The 21658-nt window shown below is 39.9% G+C and overlaps 1 protein-coding gene across 1 annotated transcript in view; it reads right to left on the bottom strand.

Moving 5' to 3' along the window:
• The window catches only part of C4H10orf67 (chromosome 4 C10orf67 homolog), a 159914-nt gene that overhangs the window by 64506 nt on the left and 73750 nt on the right, over positions 1-21658 (bottom strand). Inside the window, exons 9-11 of the mRNA XM_049881626.1 lie at positions 20227-20292; positions 12568-12627; positions 11615-11875 (exon numbers count right to left, since the gene is read on the bottom strand). Coding sequence (XP_049737583.1) covers positions 11615-11875; positions 12568-12627; positions 20227-20292 — 387 coding nt within the window. The remainder of the gene's footprint in view (positions 1-11614; positions 11876-12567; positions 12628-20226; positions 20293-21658) is intronic.

Here is a 21658-nt window from a genome sequence, read left to right as displayed (position 1 = left end):
GCATTGGAAATGATTCTTGAAAGGTATTTGGAGCCAGATGCATGGACAGACAGATGTGAGTTTCACAGTGGAGACTAGAGAGCTCTTAAGAAATGTTGTCTTTATTGCTGAAGGCTAAGCTATAGGGTCACTATGAGTCAGAATCAACTCCTCAGCAACCAGATTTTTTAAGCTATTTGGTGGGAGATTTCCAAAGGTTCCTACAGATTGCAACAGCTTTTTAGCTACAGGCATATGCAATAATGGCAGGTAGGATGAGTGACAGCAAGTCAAATCCTCCGTCTTCTGGCAGAAAGACCCAAGTCTCGGTTTGACAGTATGGGTGGTGTATCCAGCCTCCCAACATCAGGACCCTGGCCAAATGACCTGACCCAGGACTGGCCTCAGCTCCCAGTGGGAACTTGAGAGGAACCCATAGCTGAAGGGCAGCCAAACAGAACTGAGCAACATGATGAAGTAAGGGGTCAGCTGACTGCATCTGTTCAATGGCTCCGATGTCAAGGGTGACACTTCCTCTGTTACCTTCAAGCTGTTATCATATGTGGTCAAGACTGTCTTAAGAAGTGGACCTAGCTCAATTTATAGCAATAGATGCACACGTAAAAATGAAGAAAGTGAGAAGATCAAAACAATTAGCTATACAACTCAAGAAAATAGAAAGAGAACAGCAAAAAAAGCCCACAGCCACCAGAAGAAAAGAAATAATAAAGATCAGAGCAGAAATAAATGAACTAGAGAATTGAAAAACCAAAGAAAGAATCAACAAAACCAAAAGTTGGTTATTTGTAAGGACCAACAAAATCGACAAACCACTGGCCAAATTGACAAAAGAAAAACAGAAGAGGACACAAATAACCTAAATAAGAAATGAAATGGGGGACATTACAACAGACCCAACTGAAATAAAAAGGATCATAACAGAGCTTTATGAAAAACTATACTCCAACAAACTTGAAAACCTAGAGGAAATGGACAAATTTCTAGAAACACACTACTTACCCAGACTGATACACAATGATGTTGAAAACCTGAACAGATCCATAACAAGAGAAGAGATTGAAAAGGTAAAAAAAAAAAACTCCTAACAACAACAAAAAAAGCCCAGGCCCAGATGGCTTCAGTGGAGAATTCTACCAAACATTCAGAGAAGAACTTAAACCAGTACCACTCAAATTATTTCAAAATATAGAAAAGGAAGCGATACTTCTGAGTTTATTCTATGAAGCCAGCATAACCCTGATACCAAAACCAGGCAAAGACACCACACAAAAAAGAAAATTACAGACCAATATCTCTCATGAATATAGATGCAAAAATTCTCAACAAAATTCTAGCCAATAGAATTCGGCATCATATCAAAAAAATAATATACCACGACCAAGTAGGATTCATACCAGGTATGCAAGGATGGTTGAACATCAGAAAATCAATCAACATAGTCCACCACATAAATAAAAGGAAAGAAAAGAATCACATCATCATCTCAATTGATGCAGAAAAGGCATTTGACAAAGTCCAACACCCATTCCTGATAAAAACTCTCAATAAAATAGGTATAGATGGGAAATTTCTAAACATAATAAAGGGCATCTATACAAAACCAACAGCCAACATCATTCTTAATGGAGAAAGGCTGAAAACATTCCCCTTGAGAACAGGAACAAGACAAGGATGCCCTTTATCAACACTCCTACTTAACTTAATGCTGGAAGTTCTAGCTAGAGCAACAAGGCAACAAAAAGAAATAAAGGGCATTCAAACCGGTGATGAAGAAGTTAAACTGTCCTTATTTGCAGGTGATATGATACTTTACATAGAAAACCCAAAAGACTCAACGAGAAAACTACTGGAACTAATAGAAAGATTCAGCAGAGAGGCAAGATACAAATTAAATCTACAAAAATCAGTTGGATTCCTATACGCCAATAAGGAGAATGATGAAAAAAACAATTCAGGAAAACAATACCATTTACAATAAAAAAAAAAAATAGCCCCTAAAAAATAAAACACTTAGGAATAAATCTAACCAGAGATGTAAAAGACCTATACAAAGAAAACTACAAAATACTACTGCAAGAAACCAAAAGAGATCTACATAAATGGAAAAACATACCATGCTCATGGATAGGTAGACTCAACATTGTGAAAATGACAATTCTACCCAAAGCAATTTACAAATACAATGCAATACCAATCCAAATACAAAAACATTCTTTAAAAACTAATCATTAACTTTATATGGGATATGAAAAAGCCCCACATAAGTAAAGCACTATTAAAGGAAGAATAAAGTAGGACTTGCACTACCTGAGCTCACAAACTACTATACAGCTATGGTAATCAAAACAACCTGATACTGGTACAATGACAGATACATTGACCAATGGAACAGGATTGAGAACCCAGATGTAAATCCACCCACCTAAGGTCACCAGATCTTCAACAAGAGCCCAAAGTCCATCAAATGGGGAAAAGACAGCCTTTTTTAACAAATGGTGCTGGCAAAACTGGATGTTCATCGGCAGAAAAATGAAAACAGGACCCATACCTCACGCCATACACAAAAACTGATTCAAAATGGATCAAAGACCTAAATATAAGGCCAAAAACTATAAAGCTCATAGAAATAAAAATAGGGTCAATGCTAGAGGCATTAGTAGGATACAAACCATAACCAACAACACACAAACTCCAGAAGATAAGCTAGATAACGGGGATCTTCTAAAAATTAAACACTTATGCTGATCAAAAGACTTCACCAAAAGAGTAAAAAGAGAACCCACAGACTGGGGAAAAAATTTGGCTATTACAAATCAGACAAAGGTCTGATCTGTAAAATCTACAGGAAAATCTTCTAACACCTCTACAACAAAAAGACAAACAATCCCATTAAAAAAGGGGCAAATGAAATGAACAGACACTTCACCAAAGAAGACATTCAAGTGGCCAAAGGACACATGAGGAAATGCTCATGATCAGTAGCCACTAGAGAAATGCAAATCAAAAACCACAATGAGATACCACCTCACCTCAGCATTACTGGCACAAACCCATAAAACAGAAAATAACAAATGTTGGAGAGGCCGTGGGGAGATGGGAACGCTTATGCACTGCTGGTGGGAATGCAAAATGATACAATCATTTTGGAAAATGATATGGCACTTCCTTAGAAAGCTAGAAATAGAAATACCATATGATCTAACAATTCCACTCCTAGGACTATAACCTTATCCTAGAGAAATAAGAATCGTTACACGAATAGACATTTGCACACCAGTGTTCATTGCAGCATTGTTCACGACAGCAAAAAGATGGAAAAAGCCTAGATGCCCATCCACAGATAAAGGGATAAACAAATTATGATACATACACACAGTGGAGTATTACGCAATGATAAAGAACAATGATGAATCTGTGAAGCATCTCATAACATGGAAGAATCTGGAGGGCATTATGCTCAGTGAAATAATTCAATCACAAAAAGACAAATATTACATGAGACCACTACTATAAAAATCCATGAAAATAGTTTACACACAAAAAGAAACAATTTTTGATAGTTACTTGAGGGGGTGGAAAAACACTAAATAGGCAATAGGTAAGTGGTAACTTTGGTGAAGGGTAAGACAGTACACAATACTGGGCAAACCAGCACAACCTGTACAAGGCAAGGTCACGGAAGCTCTATAGACACATCCAAACTCCCTGAGGGACTAAATAGCTGGGCTGAGGGCTGAGGGCTGAGGGGACCATGGTCTCAGGGAACATCTAGCTCAATTGGCATAACATAGTTTATAAAAAAATGTTCTACATTCTACTTTGGTGAGTAGCGTCTGGGGTCTTAAAAGCCTACGAGTGGCCATCTAGGATACTCCACTGTTCTCACCCCTTCAGAAGCATGGAAGAATGAAGAAAACTAAATATATAAGGTAAAGATTACACCAAAAGACTAATGGACCACATCTCCCACGGCCTCCATCAGACTGAGGCCAGTGCAGCTAGATGGTGCCTGGCTACCACCACTGACTGCTCTGATAGGGATCACAATAGAGGGTCCTGGACAGAGCTGGAGAAAAATGTAGAACAAAATTCTAACTCACAGAAAAAGACTAGACTTATTGGCCTGACAGAGACTGAGAAACCCGAGAGTATGTCCCCCTGACACCCTTTTACCTCAGTACTAAAGTCACTCCTGAAGTCCACCCTTCAGCCAAAGATTAGACAGGCTCATAAAACAAAACAAGACTGAAGGGGCACAACAGCCCAGGGGCAAAGACTGGAAGGCAGAAAGGGACAGGAAAGCTTGTAATAGGGAACCCAAGGCCTAGAAGGGAGAGTGTTGACACGTCGTGAGGCTGTTAACCAATGTCGTAAAACAGTATGTGTACTGTTTAATGAGAAACTAGTTTGTTCTGTAAACCTTCATCTAAAGTACAATAATAATAAAACAAAGAAGTGGACCTAGGAATTGCACTGATGGATGAAGAGTGCCTAAGGAAGAATAGGAATTGATACAAACCCCAAATTGATCTTTTCCTTGATTTCCACAGCAATATATTAGGTCCTTTAAATTATACTGTTGTTATTAGGTGCCATCAAGTTGGTTGCAACTCGTAGTGACCCTACATACAACAGAATGAAACACTGCCAATCCTGTGTCACCCTCCCAATCATTATTATGTTTGAGCCCATTGTTGTAGCCACTTTGTCAGTCCATCTCCTTGAGGGTCTTCCTCTTTTTCGATGACCCTCTACTTTACCAAGCACGATGCCCTTCTCCAGGGACTGGTTCCTCCTGATAACATGCCCAAGGTACCTGAGACCAATTCTCATCATCCTTGCTTCTAAGGAGCATTCTGGCTGTACTTCTTCCAAGACGGATTTGTTCATTCTTTTGGCAGTCTATGGTGTATTCAATATTCTTCACCAACATCATAATTCAAAGGTATCAGTTCTTCAGTCTTCCTTATTCATTGTACAGCCTTTGCATGCACATGAGGCAATTGAAAATACCATGGCTTGGGTCAAGTGCACCTTAGTCCTCAAAGTGACATCTTTGCTTTTTAACACTTTAAAGAGGTGTTTTGCAGCAGATTTGCCCAACGCAATGCATCATCTGATTTCTTGACTGTTGTTTTCGTGGGAGTCGCTTGTGGATCTGAGTAAATTGAAATCCTTGACAACTTCGATCTTTTTGTTTATCATGATGTTTATTAGTCCATTTGTGAGGATTTCTGTTTTCTTTATGTTGAGGTGTAATCCATATTGAAGGCTGTAGTCTTGGATCTTCATCCGTAAGTGCTTCAAGTCTTCTGCACTTTCAGGAAGCAAGGTTGTGTCATCTGCACAATGCAGGTTGTTAACGAATCTTCCTCCAATCCTGATGCCCCATTCTCCTTCATATAGTCTGGTTTCTCAGATATTTGCTCAGCATACAGGTTAAACAAGTATGGTGAAAGGATACAACTTTGACTCGCCCTTTTCCTGATTTTAAATCACACAGCTTCCCTCGCTCTGTTTGAACGGCTGCCTCTTGGTCTACGTACAGGTTACACATGAGCACAATTATGTGTTCTGGAAGTCCCATTCTTCACAATGTTATCCATAATTTGTTATGATCTACACAATCGAATGCCTTTGCATAGTCAATAAAACACAGGTAAACATCTTTCTGGTATTCTCTGCTGTAAGCCAAGATCCATCTGACATCATCAGTGATATCCCTCCTTCCACATTCTCTTCTGAATCTGGCTTGAATTTCTGGGAGTTCCCTGTAGACATGCTGCTGCAACCATTTTTGAAGTATCTTTGGCAAAATTTTACTTGTGTGTGATATTAATAATATCATTTGATACTTTCTGCTTTCTGTTGGATCATCTTTCTTTGGAACAGGCACGGACATGGATATCTTCCAGTTGGTTGGCCAGAGAGCTGTCTTTCAAATCTCTTGACATAAATGAGTGAGTACTTCCAGCCCTGCATCCGTTTGTTGAAACATCTCAATTGGTATTCTGTCAATTCCTGGAGCCTTGTTTTTCACCATTCACTTCAGTGCAGCTTGGATTTCTTCCTTCAGTACCATCAGTTCATGATTCTACGCTATCTCCTGAAATGTTTGAACTTCAACGAATTCTTTTTGGTACAGGGACTCTGTGTATTCCTCCCATCTTCTTTTGATGCTTCCTGTGTTATTCAATATTTTCCCTTTATAATACTTCATATTGTACCTCGAGGCTTGAATTTTTTCTTCAGTCTTTCAGCTTGAGAAATGCCAAGTGTGTTCTTCCCTTTTGGTTTTCTAACTCCAGGTTTTTGCACATTTTATTATAATACTTTGTCTTCTTGAGTCGCCCTTTGAAATGTTCTGTTCAGCTCTTTTGCTTCATCATTTCTTCCATTCACTTTAGCTACTCTATGTTCAAGGGCAAGTTTCAGAGTCTCTTCTGACAACCGTTTTTTTTTTTTTCTCTCTTTCCTGTCTTTTTAATGACCTTTTGCTTTCTTCATGTATGATGTCCTTGATGTCATTCCACAACTTATCTGGTCTTTGGTCATTAGTGTTCAATGCGTCAAATCTATTCTTGAGATGGTCTCTTAATTAAGGTGGGATATGCTCAAGGTTGTACTTTGGCTCTTGTGGACTTGCTCTAGTTTTATTCACCTTCAACTTGAACTTGTGTATGAGGAATTGATGGTCTGTTCTGCAGTCGGCCCCTGGCCTTGTTCTGACGGATACTGAGCTTCTCCATTGTCTCTTTCCATAGATGCAGTTCACGTGGTTCCTGTGTATTTCACCCGGTGAGGTCCATGTGTATGGTCACCGTTTATGTTGGTGAAAAAAGGTATTTTCAATGAAGAAGCCATTGGTTTTGCAAAATTCTATCATGCTGTCTCTGGCGTCATTTCTATCACCAAGGCAATGTTTTCCAGCTATTTTTTTTTATCCTTCTTTGCGGAAACCCTGGTGGTGTAGTGGTTAAGTGCTACGGCTGCTAACCAAGAGATTGACAGTTCAAATCCGCCAGGCACTCCTTGGAAACTCTATGGGGGCAGTTCTACTCTGTCCTATAGGGTTGCTATGAGTTGGAATTGACTCAACGGCAGTGGGTTTTTTGGTTTTATCCTTCTTTGCTTCCAACTTTTGAATTCCAATCACCAGCAATTATCAACGCATCTTGATTGTATATTTGATCAATTTCAGAGTGCAGAAGTTGGTAAAAATTTTCAATTTCCTCATCTTTGGCATTAGTGGTTGGTCCATAAATTTGAATAATAGTCCTATTAACTGGTCTTCCTTGTAGGCATATGGATATTATTCTATCACAGACAGCATTGTACTTCAGGATAGTTCTTGAAATGTTCTTTTTGACAAGGAATGCGATGTCATTCCTCTTCAATTTGTCATTCCCAGCATAGTAGACCATATGATTGTCTGATTCAAAATGCCAATACCAGTCCATTTCAGCTCACTAATGCCTAGGATATCAATCTTTATGTGGTCCATTTTATTTTTGACGACTTCCAAATTATATTAAAATTGTATAAACTTCCAAAAAAATGAAACAAGAAAATATAAAGCATAATAGCCAGGCAGTTGATTTTTAATGTAACATGTTTCATTTGTACATCAAATATTGAATATTATATTTATTAAAGTATTTTCAGTCCCAAATTACTGAAAGCAATTATTTAACTTACTATCAAACTACCTCAGAATAAAATAATATAGACAGTAAAAGCCACTCTCGGTTGAATTTTAAAAAAGATATTATTTGGATTTTCAATTCTGACCTCTCAGAGGGAAAACTAAAGGTGAAATCATTTTAGAAGTAAATGAAAAATTTTATTTTAAAATAAAAAAATAATTGTAATGTATGATTTCCACTATCTCTCTCTTCTTTTTTCTAAAGCTATTTATATTATTAAACAAAGATCCACTATGATAAGGAAAGTTCTTCTGTGTCAATGTAATCTATCAAAATATAGTAAATACGCTTTTAAAAACCTCTGAAGACCATGGACATGTCTGGGACTGTCACTTCTCTGTATTACCCCACCACTCTGTGCTGCAAGATAAACAATGAGCAAGACGCTGGCTTTATTTCATAGTTCTTCATAACTATTGACTGCCTTCTTTATCAAGCCAAGCAAAGGGGAAAATAATAAGAGAATAAAATAATGAATAAATTACATTATTTTCTTCTCTGAGAGGGTCTAAACTTTATATGTAATCAAATAAAAGGGTTATGTAAGAAAAGGATGATAAATTTGAGTTTCCAAAACATTTTTCCTTGACCCACCTACCGTATATTTTAAATTTTTTTCTAGCTTGCAGGGTGACTATGGTCACAACTGCAAAACTATTACAAAAAATATTTAACCAAACAATTTCTGAATGTTAGAAGAATGTTCTAGAGTTTTTATTAAAGTCCTTCATGCTGTGCACCTTGCTTTGTATTGAGGGAACTCTAAGGATGGGAACACGATTGACTTCGTACCCATGTCCTATTTCCCACACAGAAGGGCACTAAGGCTTTCTGCAGATCTGAGCACACACCATATGCTCCATCAGCATAGACCAGGTTTCTCTGTGGAAGCCCAGAAGACTTCCAGGGAAGCATTTACTGGGGGCAGCCTCAATTAACTAATTACTCTGATTCAAACAACAACAACAAAAACAAACCTGGGAATCCAATTTAACCTTGTATGTGAAACCTTAGTATTTGAAATGCTTTACAGATATCAAAAAATAAACTTGACACAAAAACACTGTACAAATACCAATTTGATGTTGCGAAACCTTTCATAACTAGAAATCGGACAGCCATGCTGGTATCGTTTCTCTGAGACTGGCTAAACACACGGTTTATCACTGTGTGCTGTGCTGTGCGGAGCACATGGGCCGTTCCCACCGAGTGACACAGATTTCAAAAAAATAAGTATGATTAATTAGATCAGCGAAATGACTGATGTAAAAAGTTCCTGCCCCAAGCTTTCTCTTTGGTCATTTACATGCGGTCAATATTATAAAACCCTTTAAGGACAATTTTTAAGAAGTCCATCTACCTCTAGATACTAAAATATTTTAAAGAGAGAAACAAGGAAATTGCAGCTACAAAGTGAACGCACTTAGAATTAAACTGTGGTCAAGAGTATATCACACAGGGAAGGTGATGTAAGGGAACACTTAGAATAATAGCGATTTTATGAATAACAAAAATGCCTATTATTGTAACAACACTGAACAATAAAAATAAATTTTACTTTACAGTTGAGTTGGTTAATATAAAGATGTGCACACCAGCTTACTTACTCCCTCCTCCCTCTGCCCAGTTTTTAGTTATCATTACACATGACCGTCTCAGCTTCTCCAGCAGACGAGATGTACTGTTAAGCTTTGGAAATACCAGGATGCCAATCGTTACAGTCAGAAGGAAAGATGGTTACACGAACAGAAAAGCTTATTTAAAGGATTCTACCTCAGAGATCCTAAGCCTGCCTTTGTCTCCCCTTTATGGTGCATTTTTGTTTGGTTAGAACAGGAGGCGCCTGCCACTCAGGGCTATGACTTTGGAAGCGCAAGTTTCCATCTGTAAAATGAGGACACTGGGGTTTCTAAGCTGTAATTGTAGGATCTAGTTACTCGACGGCACTGGGTTTTCTTTTAATCACAGCCTTTGGGGTTTTTTTGGGGTTGTTGTAGGGCTGGGCTCCTTCTCCTACTCAGCTCTCCCCCACTGCTGGGAGCTCTGGGTCGAAGGCTCAGCTGCTCTGCCCTAGTTGCTGACCCTGCTCCGCAGCCCTCGTGGTCAACATCGAAGAGCCTCAGACCAAAGACCCTGGCACTTGACCTGGTTTCATGGTAATGAACTCAGCCTTCTGGAGCAGGATGCTGCCTCCTCGGCCCCAGGGCTCACTGAGGCTCTGAGTTGGACTGGAGCCCCTGGTCAGGGGGTACTGCTGGTCCTTCATCCCCACCCCCACCCCTAGGTTAGCAGGCAGATTTGCACACTCAGGTCAGCTTATTGAGGGCAAGAAAAACACTTCTCAAAATCTGGCTTACAGAAATCTCCCTCTTAGAACCCAGCCACTGGTCATTCATTTGCAAATTGTACCCCTCCCTCCCCAAATGTCATTCCTTTACCTTGAGAAATAATCTTAGCTTCTAGTTGTCCATACATCTAAACCTTCTGCAAAGCAGAAATGTCAGATGTCTTTAAGTGGCGAATACTCTTCCTCAGCTGCTGCTGCTTCCTTTGAAGTGAAGTGATGTTCACTAGTATAACAATCCTGCCTCTCCCTGTCTGCTCCCCCACTCCCTTGCTGGACACGAGGAGTGACCCATCTGCTTTGTAAGTAGGCCTATCATTTCCTTTCCCCCGTTTGGAGCAAGGATGCATACCTGGAGCATGACTCTGCTTTGCTCCTCCATGTCTTAAGTTTTAGGGATACAAATTCTGCCCTTTATGGGAAAGAATAGAGGACCACGTAGAAATTAAATCAAAAGAGGACAATTTGAGGGACCAAAATGTGCAAATGGAGAGGCTCTTTCTGTGAAGTGCTATACACTGGCTATATAGGTCACCATGAGGGCTCTAAGCTCTTCAAAAGTCAGTGTGGAAACGGAACCTTGACTTGTTACACAATTCACGGTGCCCACAGGATTAATGAATTGCTTAGAGAAACACAACAGTCCCATAAATAAGAGCAGAAGAAAGTTCTCCACAGGAGCATTATAAGGGTGGGTACTGTGCAATGACGTGAGCAGTGCCTAAGCAATACCCACAATAAGACAACAGTGAGTTGAGCATCAGAGCCACTTCTGAACACATCTTTTTATGTAGACTGATGGTATCACCCTACTTGCAGTAAAGGCAATTCTGATTATTTTGGGAAGAGGTAGATAAGGAGAGCAATAGCATATAATTCATGCGTGCATGTGTCTGATAGTGTGATTTAATCCAGTTGTCAATTTTAGAATATCTACATGAGTAAATGGGCTGTATATCTGCAGTGTCCTTCAGAGAATCATCAGTAAGCTTTTGATAGATACTGGGTAGTAACTCGTTAGAGATTATACTTTCTAGAAAGTGCTTGGAATGTGCTTTCTCTATTTTGCTAATTAGAGACCCACTATGGTTTAGTTTTGCCCCTGGGTGGTGCAAAAGGCTAACGTGCTCAGCTGCTAACCAAAAGGTTGGAGGTTCAAGTCCACCCAAAGGCACCTCGGAAGAAAGGCCTGGCGATCTACTTTTGAAAAATCATCCACTGACAGCCCTTTGGAGCACAGTTCTACTCTGACACACATGGAGTCGCTATGAGTTGGAGTAGACTGGGCAGCGATCAGATTTTAAAGTTTTGTGAGTAAGCTAAATAAAGCACCTAGCTGGAGATGATGCTGCATCCTCTTTGGAAAGCAAGGAAGCCTAACAAGGGCACATAGGTGCAGAGAATAGCAGCCAGAGCCCCTGCTCGGATGGGAGCTGGGGCAGTAGGGGAATCAGGTGTGCTCAGACACTGGCCCTGCTGATGCTGGGCATGAGGTGTGACACTATAGTGGCAATCTTGCTAAAGCCCCTGTGCAGATGAGTGTGCAAGAGGTGGAAGGAGTTACCCGTGTGGCCGCGAAAGCAGCTCTTCTTCCCACGCGGCCCTCTTCTTTAACCACATGTCGCTCCACAGGGCGCTCTTCCTTTACCACAGGTAGCTCTTCCTTGGAAGACTTCTTTAAGGGCTTTCGTTTTTTCATCTTAGCAGGCGATGTGCTTATAGAGGGCGTTTGTGGTCTTGAAGGTATCGTACCCCTGGATGACTCCCTGGGTCTTGTGGGCCACGGGGACAAAGAGGTTTCTCTCCCCTTCGATGCTCTCAGGCTCTGGCACACAAAAATAGAAACAACTTTGTTACTCTTGCTTTGTTCATCAGATTTGTTATCACTGTCCCTTTCTTTTGCTCCCTTTTCCTTCTCTGAGCTGGAATTCCAACGCTGAGGTTTTCAAGTTCAAAGGCTATGGGTCTTTCCTGTCTTCCAGTCCCCCAGCCCCCGGCATCCTGATTTAATTTGCAGGTTGGGCCTGCTTCTCCACTTTTCTCAATGAGCCCGGTGTACTAAGAAAATCATATCAAAGATCGATGTTCTTTAGAAGCATCAGGAAGGTGCGGGCTTTGTGGAGTGGGCCGAGGTGGTAGCATGAGGTTTATGTGTTATCTGTAAGTGAGGGACTAGAAGGTAGGAAGGACTCTGAGGGGCAGGACATCGCGCCTAAGGATCGGTGTTCCCAGGATGACACTTTCACGTTCCTAAAGCCTGGCTTGCTTTTCTCTTCTGCTTGCACCCTCACTCACCCCTTCTCATGGCGCTCAGCAATCAGTCTCCTGAACCCCAGTTCACACTCCCTGCCTCACTCTCAAGGATTTTTTTTTGTTTCAAACTTATACTTTGTCTACAAAATGCCAAAACTAGTTGGAAAGTGAAAAGCTTCAGTACAGTATGTGTATATTCTTCAACCCAGATGCTCAAATAAGAGAAGCAGAAAATAAGAAAAAAATAAAAACCTAAATGCAAACCTTGATGTTTATGGGGTCAACCTTTCTTCTTGTTTCCATCTCTTCTTTCTGTTTAGTAACCTGTAAAATTGAAAGCCCATATTATTTGTTATCATCTGCAAAGATCAAAAAGGAAGATTTTCTAGAAAGCTTCCTTAAGCAATGAAAGAGTAACGTTTTAAATCAATTGGCCTGCCGAAACTGTAGTGGGAGTATGAGTTATAACATCAATTAGAAGAGAAAATAAATTTGTATCCAGAAGAAAAAGTTGTATGCACTTAATAAGACACGAAGGAACTTTGGTGGTGCAATAGTTAAGTGCTTGGCTGTTATCCGAAAGGTCGGTGGTTCTAACCCACCCAGCAGCTTCATGGCAGAAAGACCAGGCAATCTGCTCTTGTAAAGTTTACAGCCTAAAAACTCTATAGGGCAGTTCTACTCTGTCACATGGAGTCACTATGAATCACAATGGACTTGATGGCACCTAACAACAACAACAATAAGAAGTGAACAGAAAGAGGTAAAATTGTAAATATTTTAAGTCATTAGCACATGTTCATTTTTAAGCATTATAAAGATTAGAGAGAAACATGTATTATTTGCCTACATGGTGATAGCTTATTATATAATAACTCATTATATAATAACTAAATTCAAGGCCTTATTATAACGTATTTTTTGAGAGATTTCACAAAGCGTAATAGTCAAACTTTAATAATGTAATGAATGAAATTTTAGTTTAAAATGTCAATTCTAATTTTCAGGCACCAAAAGAATTCTATCAAAACATAGAATGCTTCAATAATGTTAAGATTTTTCGTATTATAATTGTATGGGTAATGCCATTGACGCTAACTCTGATTCATCTTATTGTTAAATTAAACAATGATGAGAAATATATCTAACCATTAATCTCATTGATGTCTGAACAGTGACTAAAGTGGATTTACCGATACAAAGCAGGTCTGCCTCATGGTTTTTGGGGTCTGGGAGGATCGTTACTGATGTACATAAAAGACTGTATCGTATGTGGTCTCAGTGTGTTTCAATACAAGGCTAATATTATAGCTATGCTCCATTATAATGGTTTAAAAGTAATTTTCTCCAGACTGCTATAAGAAATTGCAAGGAATATTTAATAGTCATTCAAAAAGCATTCATTGACTATATACTAAACATCAGACACTGTACAAGAAATGGAGTCCCTGGGTCGTGCAAATGAGCTAAGTGAAAGATTGGAGGTTGAAGTCCATCCAGAGATACATCAGATGAAAGGCTTGGCAATCTCCTTCCAAAAAATCAGCCACTGACCACCCTATGGAGCACAGTTCTACGCTGATGCACATGGGGTTATCATGAGTTGGGACTGACTGAATCACACCTTTTTTGGGGGGGATGGGTAACTTTTTTTTTTATTACAAGAAGCTGAGTATACAGTGGTAAGGCAAATAGACAATGAAGGAAGCTCTACACAGGTGGGACTGGTTTAGATGGAATAGTTAGGGAAGGCCTCCCTTGAAGAGATGACAAAACCAGTTGAGACCTAAAGAATGAAAAGGAGTCAACCACGTAAAGAGTGGGAAAAAGAGCATCTAAGTAGAACAAAGTATGACAAAGACCCCAAAGAAGCAAAGAGCTGGATGGGTATGATAAGATGAAAGAGAAGGTACAAAGTTTGGATTTCATTTGAAATGCAATGGGACACCATTGTATCATTTTAAGCAGGCAATGTTGTTATGTTGTTAGGTGCCATTGAGTCGGTTCTGACTCATAGCGACCCAACGTACAACAGAACGAAATACTGCCCAGTTCTGCACCATCCTCAAAATCGTTGTTATGCTTAAGCCCATTGTTGCAACCACTGTGTCAATCCATCTCATTGAGGGTCTTCCTCTTTTTCACTGACCCTCTACTTTACCAAGCATGATGTCCTTCTCCAGGGACTGATCCCTCCTGATAACATGTCCAAAGAATGTGAGACATAGTCTCTTCATCCTTGTTTCTAGGGAGCATTCTGGCTGTACTTCTTCCAAGACAGATTTGTTTGCTCTTTTGGTAGTCAATGGTATATTCAACATTCTTCACCAACACCATAATTCAAAGGCATCTTCCTCATTCATTGTCCAGCAGGCAATGGCATGATAACACTTATATTATTAAGAGGTTATTCTTAGGAAGAGGTGCTTCTGTTCATGGCTGAGTAGATGCTACCAAACTGACCCTCCCGCAGATGACAACTATAAACTCTGGAAAAAACATAAAAAACAACTACCTGAAGACAGTGGAAAAAGATCGAAAGCAGGCAGATTCTGGAGGCAGTCGATACTTGGAAGAGTGGAACAGCATTGGCTGAATTTTGCATTTTTATGGCTTTTAACTTGATGGGAGACCCCAGTATGTGTTTGGTGAGGGAACTAAAACTATGATGAAAACCTGGTGGGGGTAGAATTCAGGGCAACCACAGCCAGTGGAACGTGAAGTAGGGAAATCCCAAAGAGCGCCAGAATGGAGCGATCTAAATTCTGTATATAAACTTCCCAAACCTCTGACAGACCCCAAGCCATGCTTGCAGCCTAGCTAAGTCTCAAAGATTGAGTTGAGATATGGGCTGCCACCCCTTGCAGGTGAGATAGACCTTGCAGTCTGAATCTAGCCTCATTGTTGCTGGGTGGGGATGAAGACTCAGTGCTCTGCCAGACCCTGCTGACATTACTATGGGGGGGGAATCCGAGGGTGCTGCTTGCTTCTGCAGGGTGGGAGGGTGGGTTGGAAGATCAGCTCCCTGTTCCACCCCACTGAACCCATGGAGTGGGGTAGGATTTTTTCCATTGGTGTTTGGCTGGACTAGGGGAGGCATGGCCAAAATGGTTTTCTGTTATTTGGCCACCCTTTTCCTGGTCCTTTGGCTAGGGGGAACAGTCCTTTCTCAGAGGTTGTTTTTGTCTTTGTCTGTTGGCTACTCTGTGTTGCAGTTGCCTGTTTGTGATATATGAGACCATTTCACTCCCACTAGGATGGCTGGGTTTTTTAGGATGGCTACCCCCACGTGTCTATCAATTTGTTGTACTGTGGGGCCTTGCATGCTCCTGTGATACTGGAACCTATGTGTGGCTCGTAACAAATTATGGATAACATTGCGAAAAACAGGAATTCCAGAACACTTAATTGTGCTCACAAGGAACCTGTACGTAGATCAAGAGGCAGTTGTTCAGACAGAACAAGGAGATACTGTGTGGTTTAAAGTCAGGCAAGGTATGCATCAGGGTTGTATCCTTTCACCATACCTATTCAATCTGTATGCTGAGCAAATAATCCCAGAAGCTGGACTATATGAAGAAGAATGGGAAATGAGGATTGGAGGAAGACTCATTAACAACCTGTGTTACGCAGATGATACAACTTTGCTTGCTGAAAGTGAAGAGGACTTGAAGCACTTACTGATGAAGATCAAAGACCAAAGCATTCAGTATGGATTACACATCAACATAAAGAAAACAAAAATCCTTACAACTGGACCAATAAGCAACATCATGATAAACAGGGAAAAGATTGAAGTTGTCATGGATTTCATTTTAGTTGGATCCACAATCAATACCCGTGGAAGCAGCAGTCAAGAAATCAAAAGACACACTGCATTGGGCAAATGTGCTGCAAAAGACCTCTTTAAAGTATTGAAAAGCAAAGATGCCACCTTGAAGACTAAGGTGCGCCTGATCCAAGCCATGGTATTTTCAATTGCCTCATGTGCATGCAAAAGCTGGACAATGAATAAGGAGATCGAAGAATTGATGCCTTTGAATTGTGGTGTGGTGAAGAACATTGAAGATACCACGGACTGCCAAAAGGACGAACAAATCTGTCTTAGAAAAAGTACAACCAGAATGCTCCTTAGAAGCAAAGATAGTGAGACTGTGTCTTACATACTTTGGACATGTTGTCAGGAGGGATCAGTCCCTGGAGAAGAGGATCATGCTTGGTGTCTTAGGCATCTAGTGCTGCTATAACAGAAATACCACAAGTGGATGGCTTTAGCAAAGAGAAATTTATTCTCTCACAGTCTAGTAGGCTACAAGTTCAAATTCAGGGTGCCGGCTCCAGGGGAAGGCTTTCTCTCTTTGTCCGCTCGGGAGAAAGGCCCTCACCATCAGTCTTCCCTTGGTCTGGGAGCATCTCAGTGCAGGAACTTTAGGTCCAAATGATGCACTCTGCTCTCAGCACTGCTATCTTGGTGGTACGAGGTCCCCACATCTCTTTGCTCTCTTCTCTCTTTTATATCTCAAAAGAGATTGGCTTAAGACACTACCTAATCTTGTAGACCTCATCAGTATAATTGCTGCTAATCCATCTTATTACATCACAGTGATAGGATTTACAACATACAGGGAAATCACATCAGAAGATGAAATGGTAGACAATCAAACAAGGGAATCATGACTTAGCCAAGCTGACAGATATTTTTGAGGTAGACAATTCAATCCATGACATTTGGTAAAGTAGAGCATCAGTGAAAAAGAGGAAGATCCTCAATGAGATGGATTGACACAGTGGCTGCAACAATGGGCTCAAGCATAACAATGATTGTGAGCATGGTGCAGGACTGGGCAGTGTTTTGTTCTGTGTTACACAGCACTGCTATGAGTCGGAACCAATTCGATGGCACCTAACAACAACATACTTACATCACATACCCTAGTAGTATGTACACCTGTGCCCCTTATACAGCATCAAGGAATATAATAAATATTGCTCATAGTAAGTATTTAGCTTAGCCATCACTTTGTGAGAGATAAATGACAATTCCCTGAAATGGAAATTTGGAACTTTCTGCTTGAACTGGCATTAATGGTAATAAACATTGACTTACGTTCATTGGAATATGTTAGCAGAACACTCTGACAGTGATGTGCCGAGGAAAAAGAAGTCATGAACAAAATAATCAAATGATGACAAAGGAAGATTCTCAGGGCATAAAAGGATAAGGATACTCCTGTCTTAGTCTGGAAGCTCTGCTGAAACCTGTTCAGCATCATAGCAACACACAGGTGGCTGCGCATGAGGTGCGCTGACTGGGAATCGGACATGAAAGGCGAAAATTCTACCACTGAACCACTATTGCCCCCGATATTAAGAGGCACTATTCCTAGACAACAGTGCAAATGCATTTTGCAAAGATCACCAAAAACAACCCCTAGTTTTCAGAGTTGTTCTCAGCCTTAGGGCAGCAACCCTTGGCTGACTGTAGAACCCACTTGTGGAATATCAATTTCAGAACAGTGACTGATAGTACTGATGAAAAGGGATAGAAGAATAATCTTAATTTTATCCAATATGCAAGTCCTAGGCAAAGAAATTCAGTGATGTATCTTATTACTGTAAATGCCTGCTGGACCAGCAAAATTGTCATTTTCCTAGCTGGATGGCCAAAGAGTACCAAGTTATAGGCAATAGGATTGGGCAGACTTGAACTGGGACTCAGAAAGACCTCAGGCATCAGGGAACCCAGTTACAGGAACAAGGCAGACTACAGCAATAATTTAGTGCTGTGCCCCCAGAAGGAGGGGCTGGAGCAACCTATGGACTGCCTTCCTATCTTGAGTCTGGATTGTCCTAGAAATGGGTACCCTGAGACTAAACAGATGGAAAATCAGTAAGTTAAGAGTTGGATCATGGTACTTTTCTGATGAGGGTTCTCTGTTTTGTTAGTTTCAGATAAATGAAAGCTACTCAGCTCAGGAATAGTGGGAAGACATAAAATTATTTAATATGATTCCTCAAAAGCCAGTCAAAGGATATGATCACTCTATATTTACCTGCTTACCTATACATATGAATTGTGACTTTTCAATACCAGATCTTGCACTCTGTAGGCTCTTAACAGGCCAGAAATTAATTGTATTGGGAAACAGTAACAGACAACCATGAACAAAAGCTCTTTAGCCAGGAAGTTTTTTAATTTTACAAAATGACCCTGGTCAACTCCACCTTCTCCCACCTGCCCACCTCCCATCATCTTATTGCAATCACAAATCCTCCCACCCTGAAGAAAGCACTACAGTGAGCAACAAGTAAAACAAGGGCTTCCAATAACAACAGAGTGCAGCCCTCTTCAGCAAGAATAGCAGAATGCCTGGTGGTGATGGTGGTGGTGGTGCGGTCCCAAAATTGTGACCTTTCTGGATCCAAAGCCAATATGCCAAGGAAACCTTGGTCACAGGAGAACCTAAAACATGAGTTAAAAACTGAAAATGTGAACCACCAAAGCATTTCTAAGCATCCTGAAAGCTCTGGCACCCTCATCAAGTTTGTGACGCAGACTCTTGCTGCTTGGCAACAAGCTTGGGGCTCAACAAATTTCTAAACCACAAAATAAAACATGATTGGTTCCCCTGTGAGCAATACAATAGCACCCGTTAAACACTTACAGTTAAAAGAAAGGAGCAAAGTGATTCATAGAGTATGGGGTCTGCTTATGTACAGGCACAAACCCACTGACTAAATAGTTTAATTTCTTCTCTATCGCTGCTAACAAACTCACAATATAACCTTGGCTTCCCACTCTATAAAAACACTTTCCATTTTAATGACGATGTGCGCATTTAGTTGTTTGTTTTTAGTCAAAAGGCCTGGACTTTAGAGGAATGGCATAAGAGCATGGGGGTGGGCTTAGAGGTAGTTGACCAAGTATACTGAAATAGTGGAGACTCATATGCCAGGTATTTAAAAATAAAGGGTTCAAAATCGCAAGTCTGTTAGCACATGGTTTTTTGTGCATAGTGAGCCATAACGTTCTTCGTTTCCTGCATTCCCAAGTTGGTTTCATAGAAGGCCTTATTGTAATCCAGGAGCATTGTTTTGCATTAATTTCTATGACAAGGAACCCAAAGCACATGGTGCTGACAGTAACAAAACAGAGCGAGGAGGGCAGTCATGACTTGGCACAAAGTGTGACAAGCTGTAGAAAAGCAAATGTTTCAATATCTGAAGTGGTGCTGATTTCCTATGAACAAACCTTTTCTCTTCTAAACAGTATCATATTCTTTTCAAGCACATTTAGAACGCAAGTCAAGCTGTGTTTTATTTTTTATTATAATAAACACAGTCAGTTTACTGTAACAAAGACATACTAGTGGTGATCAGCTGAAAGCCCAAGTACACCATAAGCTGGGCGGGGGGTAAGACTGGGGGCTTTCGGGGTGGGTAGTCAACTGATAAAATAAAAGACCAGCCGTCTGGAAAGTTCTCTTAAAAGAACATAAAAAGTCAGTGTTTTCTTATGAGACTAACACAGAATGCCAAAATATCTAGCTAGGCTCTGTTTTTGTTGTCATTTATGGCAATTTGTAACTAAAAATAGCAAATCCTTCAAAATATTGGGCTCTCATTTTTTTTTTTTATATATCTCCAGAATAAAATGCAAAAATCTTGTACATTGTTTTAAATTGTAACGCTATTTCTCATGGAAGACTCTTCTGTATAGTAAGTATATTTATTTCAGTATTACCCAAAATGTTTTCTTGAAAATGATAATTTTAAAATGTTCATATTAACCCACATGCACTTAGATCATTTATAATGGAGAAATGAATAGCTTACAGTACAGTTACAAATAAAGTTTATAAAAATTTCATGATTAAATTGCTGAATTCAGATTCATTAGGACAAAAATGTAAATCACCTTACCATATCTTGAACTAGTGATTTTTCATTTTCAAGCTCAAGTTTTAATTTCTCTCTTGCATCAATTAGCTGAAATAGAGAATATTATATTTTGATTAATGATTCAGAACACCTGAAATTCTTCCTCAATAGACTTTAGTGAGACGTATTTTCATTCTAAATGAGAAAAAATGGATCTAACATTATCAAAGGTAAAAATTAAATGTCCACAGATTATTATGAAATAAGATATTATTATAAATTATATTCGTATTATATAAGCTAGCAAAATATACCCAGAAAATGCCAATCTATTGACAACCTTCCTCACCCCACCCCCCAAAAATGTGACATCAATATACATACAATAAAACAAGTTCTCGTCTGACAAAAAGAGCAACTTTACTCTTTGTATGACCCATTTCTCTTATTACAAATTGTCTGCTCTATTTACAGGCTATCAAGCCACATTTTCATACAGATTGAAAAAGCCATCAAAACTATATACTGCAGGGCCATTGTACTCATGGGACCTGTCTCAGTGTTTTAAATTATTGCCATTTGCCACTTATTATATACACAGATAAAATTCAACCTTTGGTTTTCATGCATTCAAGTCAATTCAATCATGTATTTATTAATGTAATAAACATGTATGGGACACCTATTATATGCAAGGTATTGTGTTAGGCTGTTGTCGTTAGGTGCTGTTGAGTTGATTTGAATTCATAGTGATCCCATGTGACAGAATAGAACTGCCCTATAGGGTTTCCTAGGTAGGCTGTAATCTTTACAGGTGCAGAATGCCAGGTCTTTTTCCCAAGAAGCCGCTGGGTGAGTTTGAACTTGCCACCTTTCAGATCGCAGCTGAGTACTTAACTGTTGTGCCACCAGGGCTTTTTTGTGTTAGGCTGTGAGGTACAGAAATGAAGAAGACCAGATCCCTTCCCCTGGAGCACCTACTGTATGGTAGGAGAGCAATGTAAAAAAAAAAAAAAAAAAAGAATGTAATATATAAGAAAATATTTTAATAAACCAAATCTTCAGGTAGTCAAACCTTATGACATGGCAAAAATAATCATAACAAGATATACTATGCCTGGTGTAACTTCACAGAAGGTGCAGCATTTAACAAGGGTCTTGAAGGGTATGTAGAAACTCAGTAAGTTGGGGAAAAGGAAAATACGATGAATAACCACAGAGAAGCATAGATTGAGAGAAACTGGGAAAAGTTTGGTGTTATGGTAACCTAGAAGGCTCACAGAGGGATGGCAGGAAATGAAGTGAGGAGCCTCAAGGTGACATTGTGAGGGGCCTTGTTTGCCAGACTTAGGAGTGGAAGGCAGTGTGATGTATTGCAGAAAAGGGCAGTTAGGTTCAAAACAAAGTTGGGCTCCTTAACAGCTGTGTGGGCAAGTTATTTCTATGCATCAAGCTTTAATGTGATGAAGAAAAG

The sequence above is a fragment of the Elephas maximus genome, chromosome 4 (assembly GCF_024166365.1).
Source record: "Elephas maximus indicus isolate mEleMax1 chromosome 4, mEleMax1 primary haplotype, whole genome shotgun sequence".
Classification (NCBI taxonomy): domain Eukaryota; kingdom Metazoa; phylum Chordata; class Mammalia; order Proboscidea; family Elephantidae; genus Elephas; species Elephas maximus.
The sequence above is the reverse complement of the archived record's forward strand: the minus strand, read 5'-3'. Positions and strand labels throughout refer to the sequence as shown.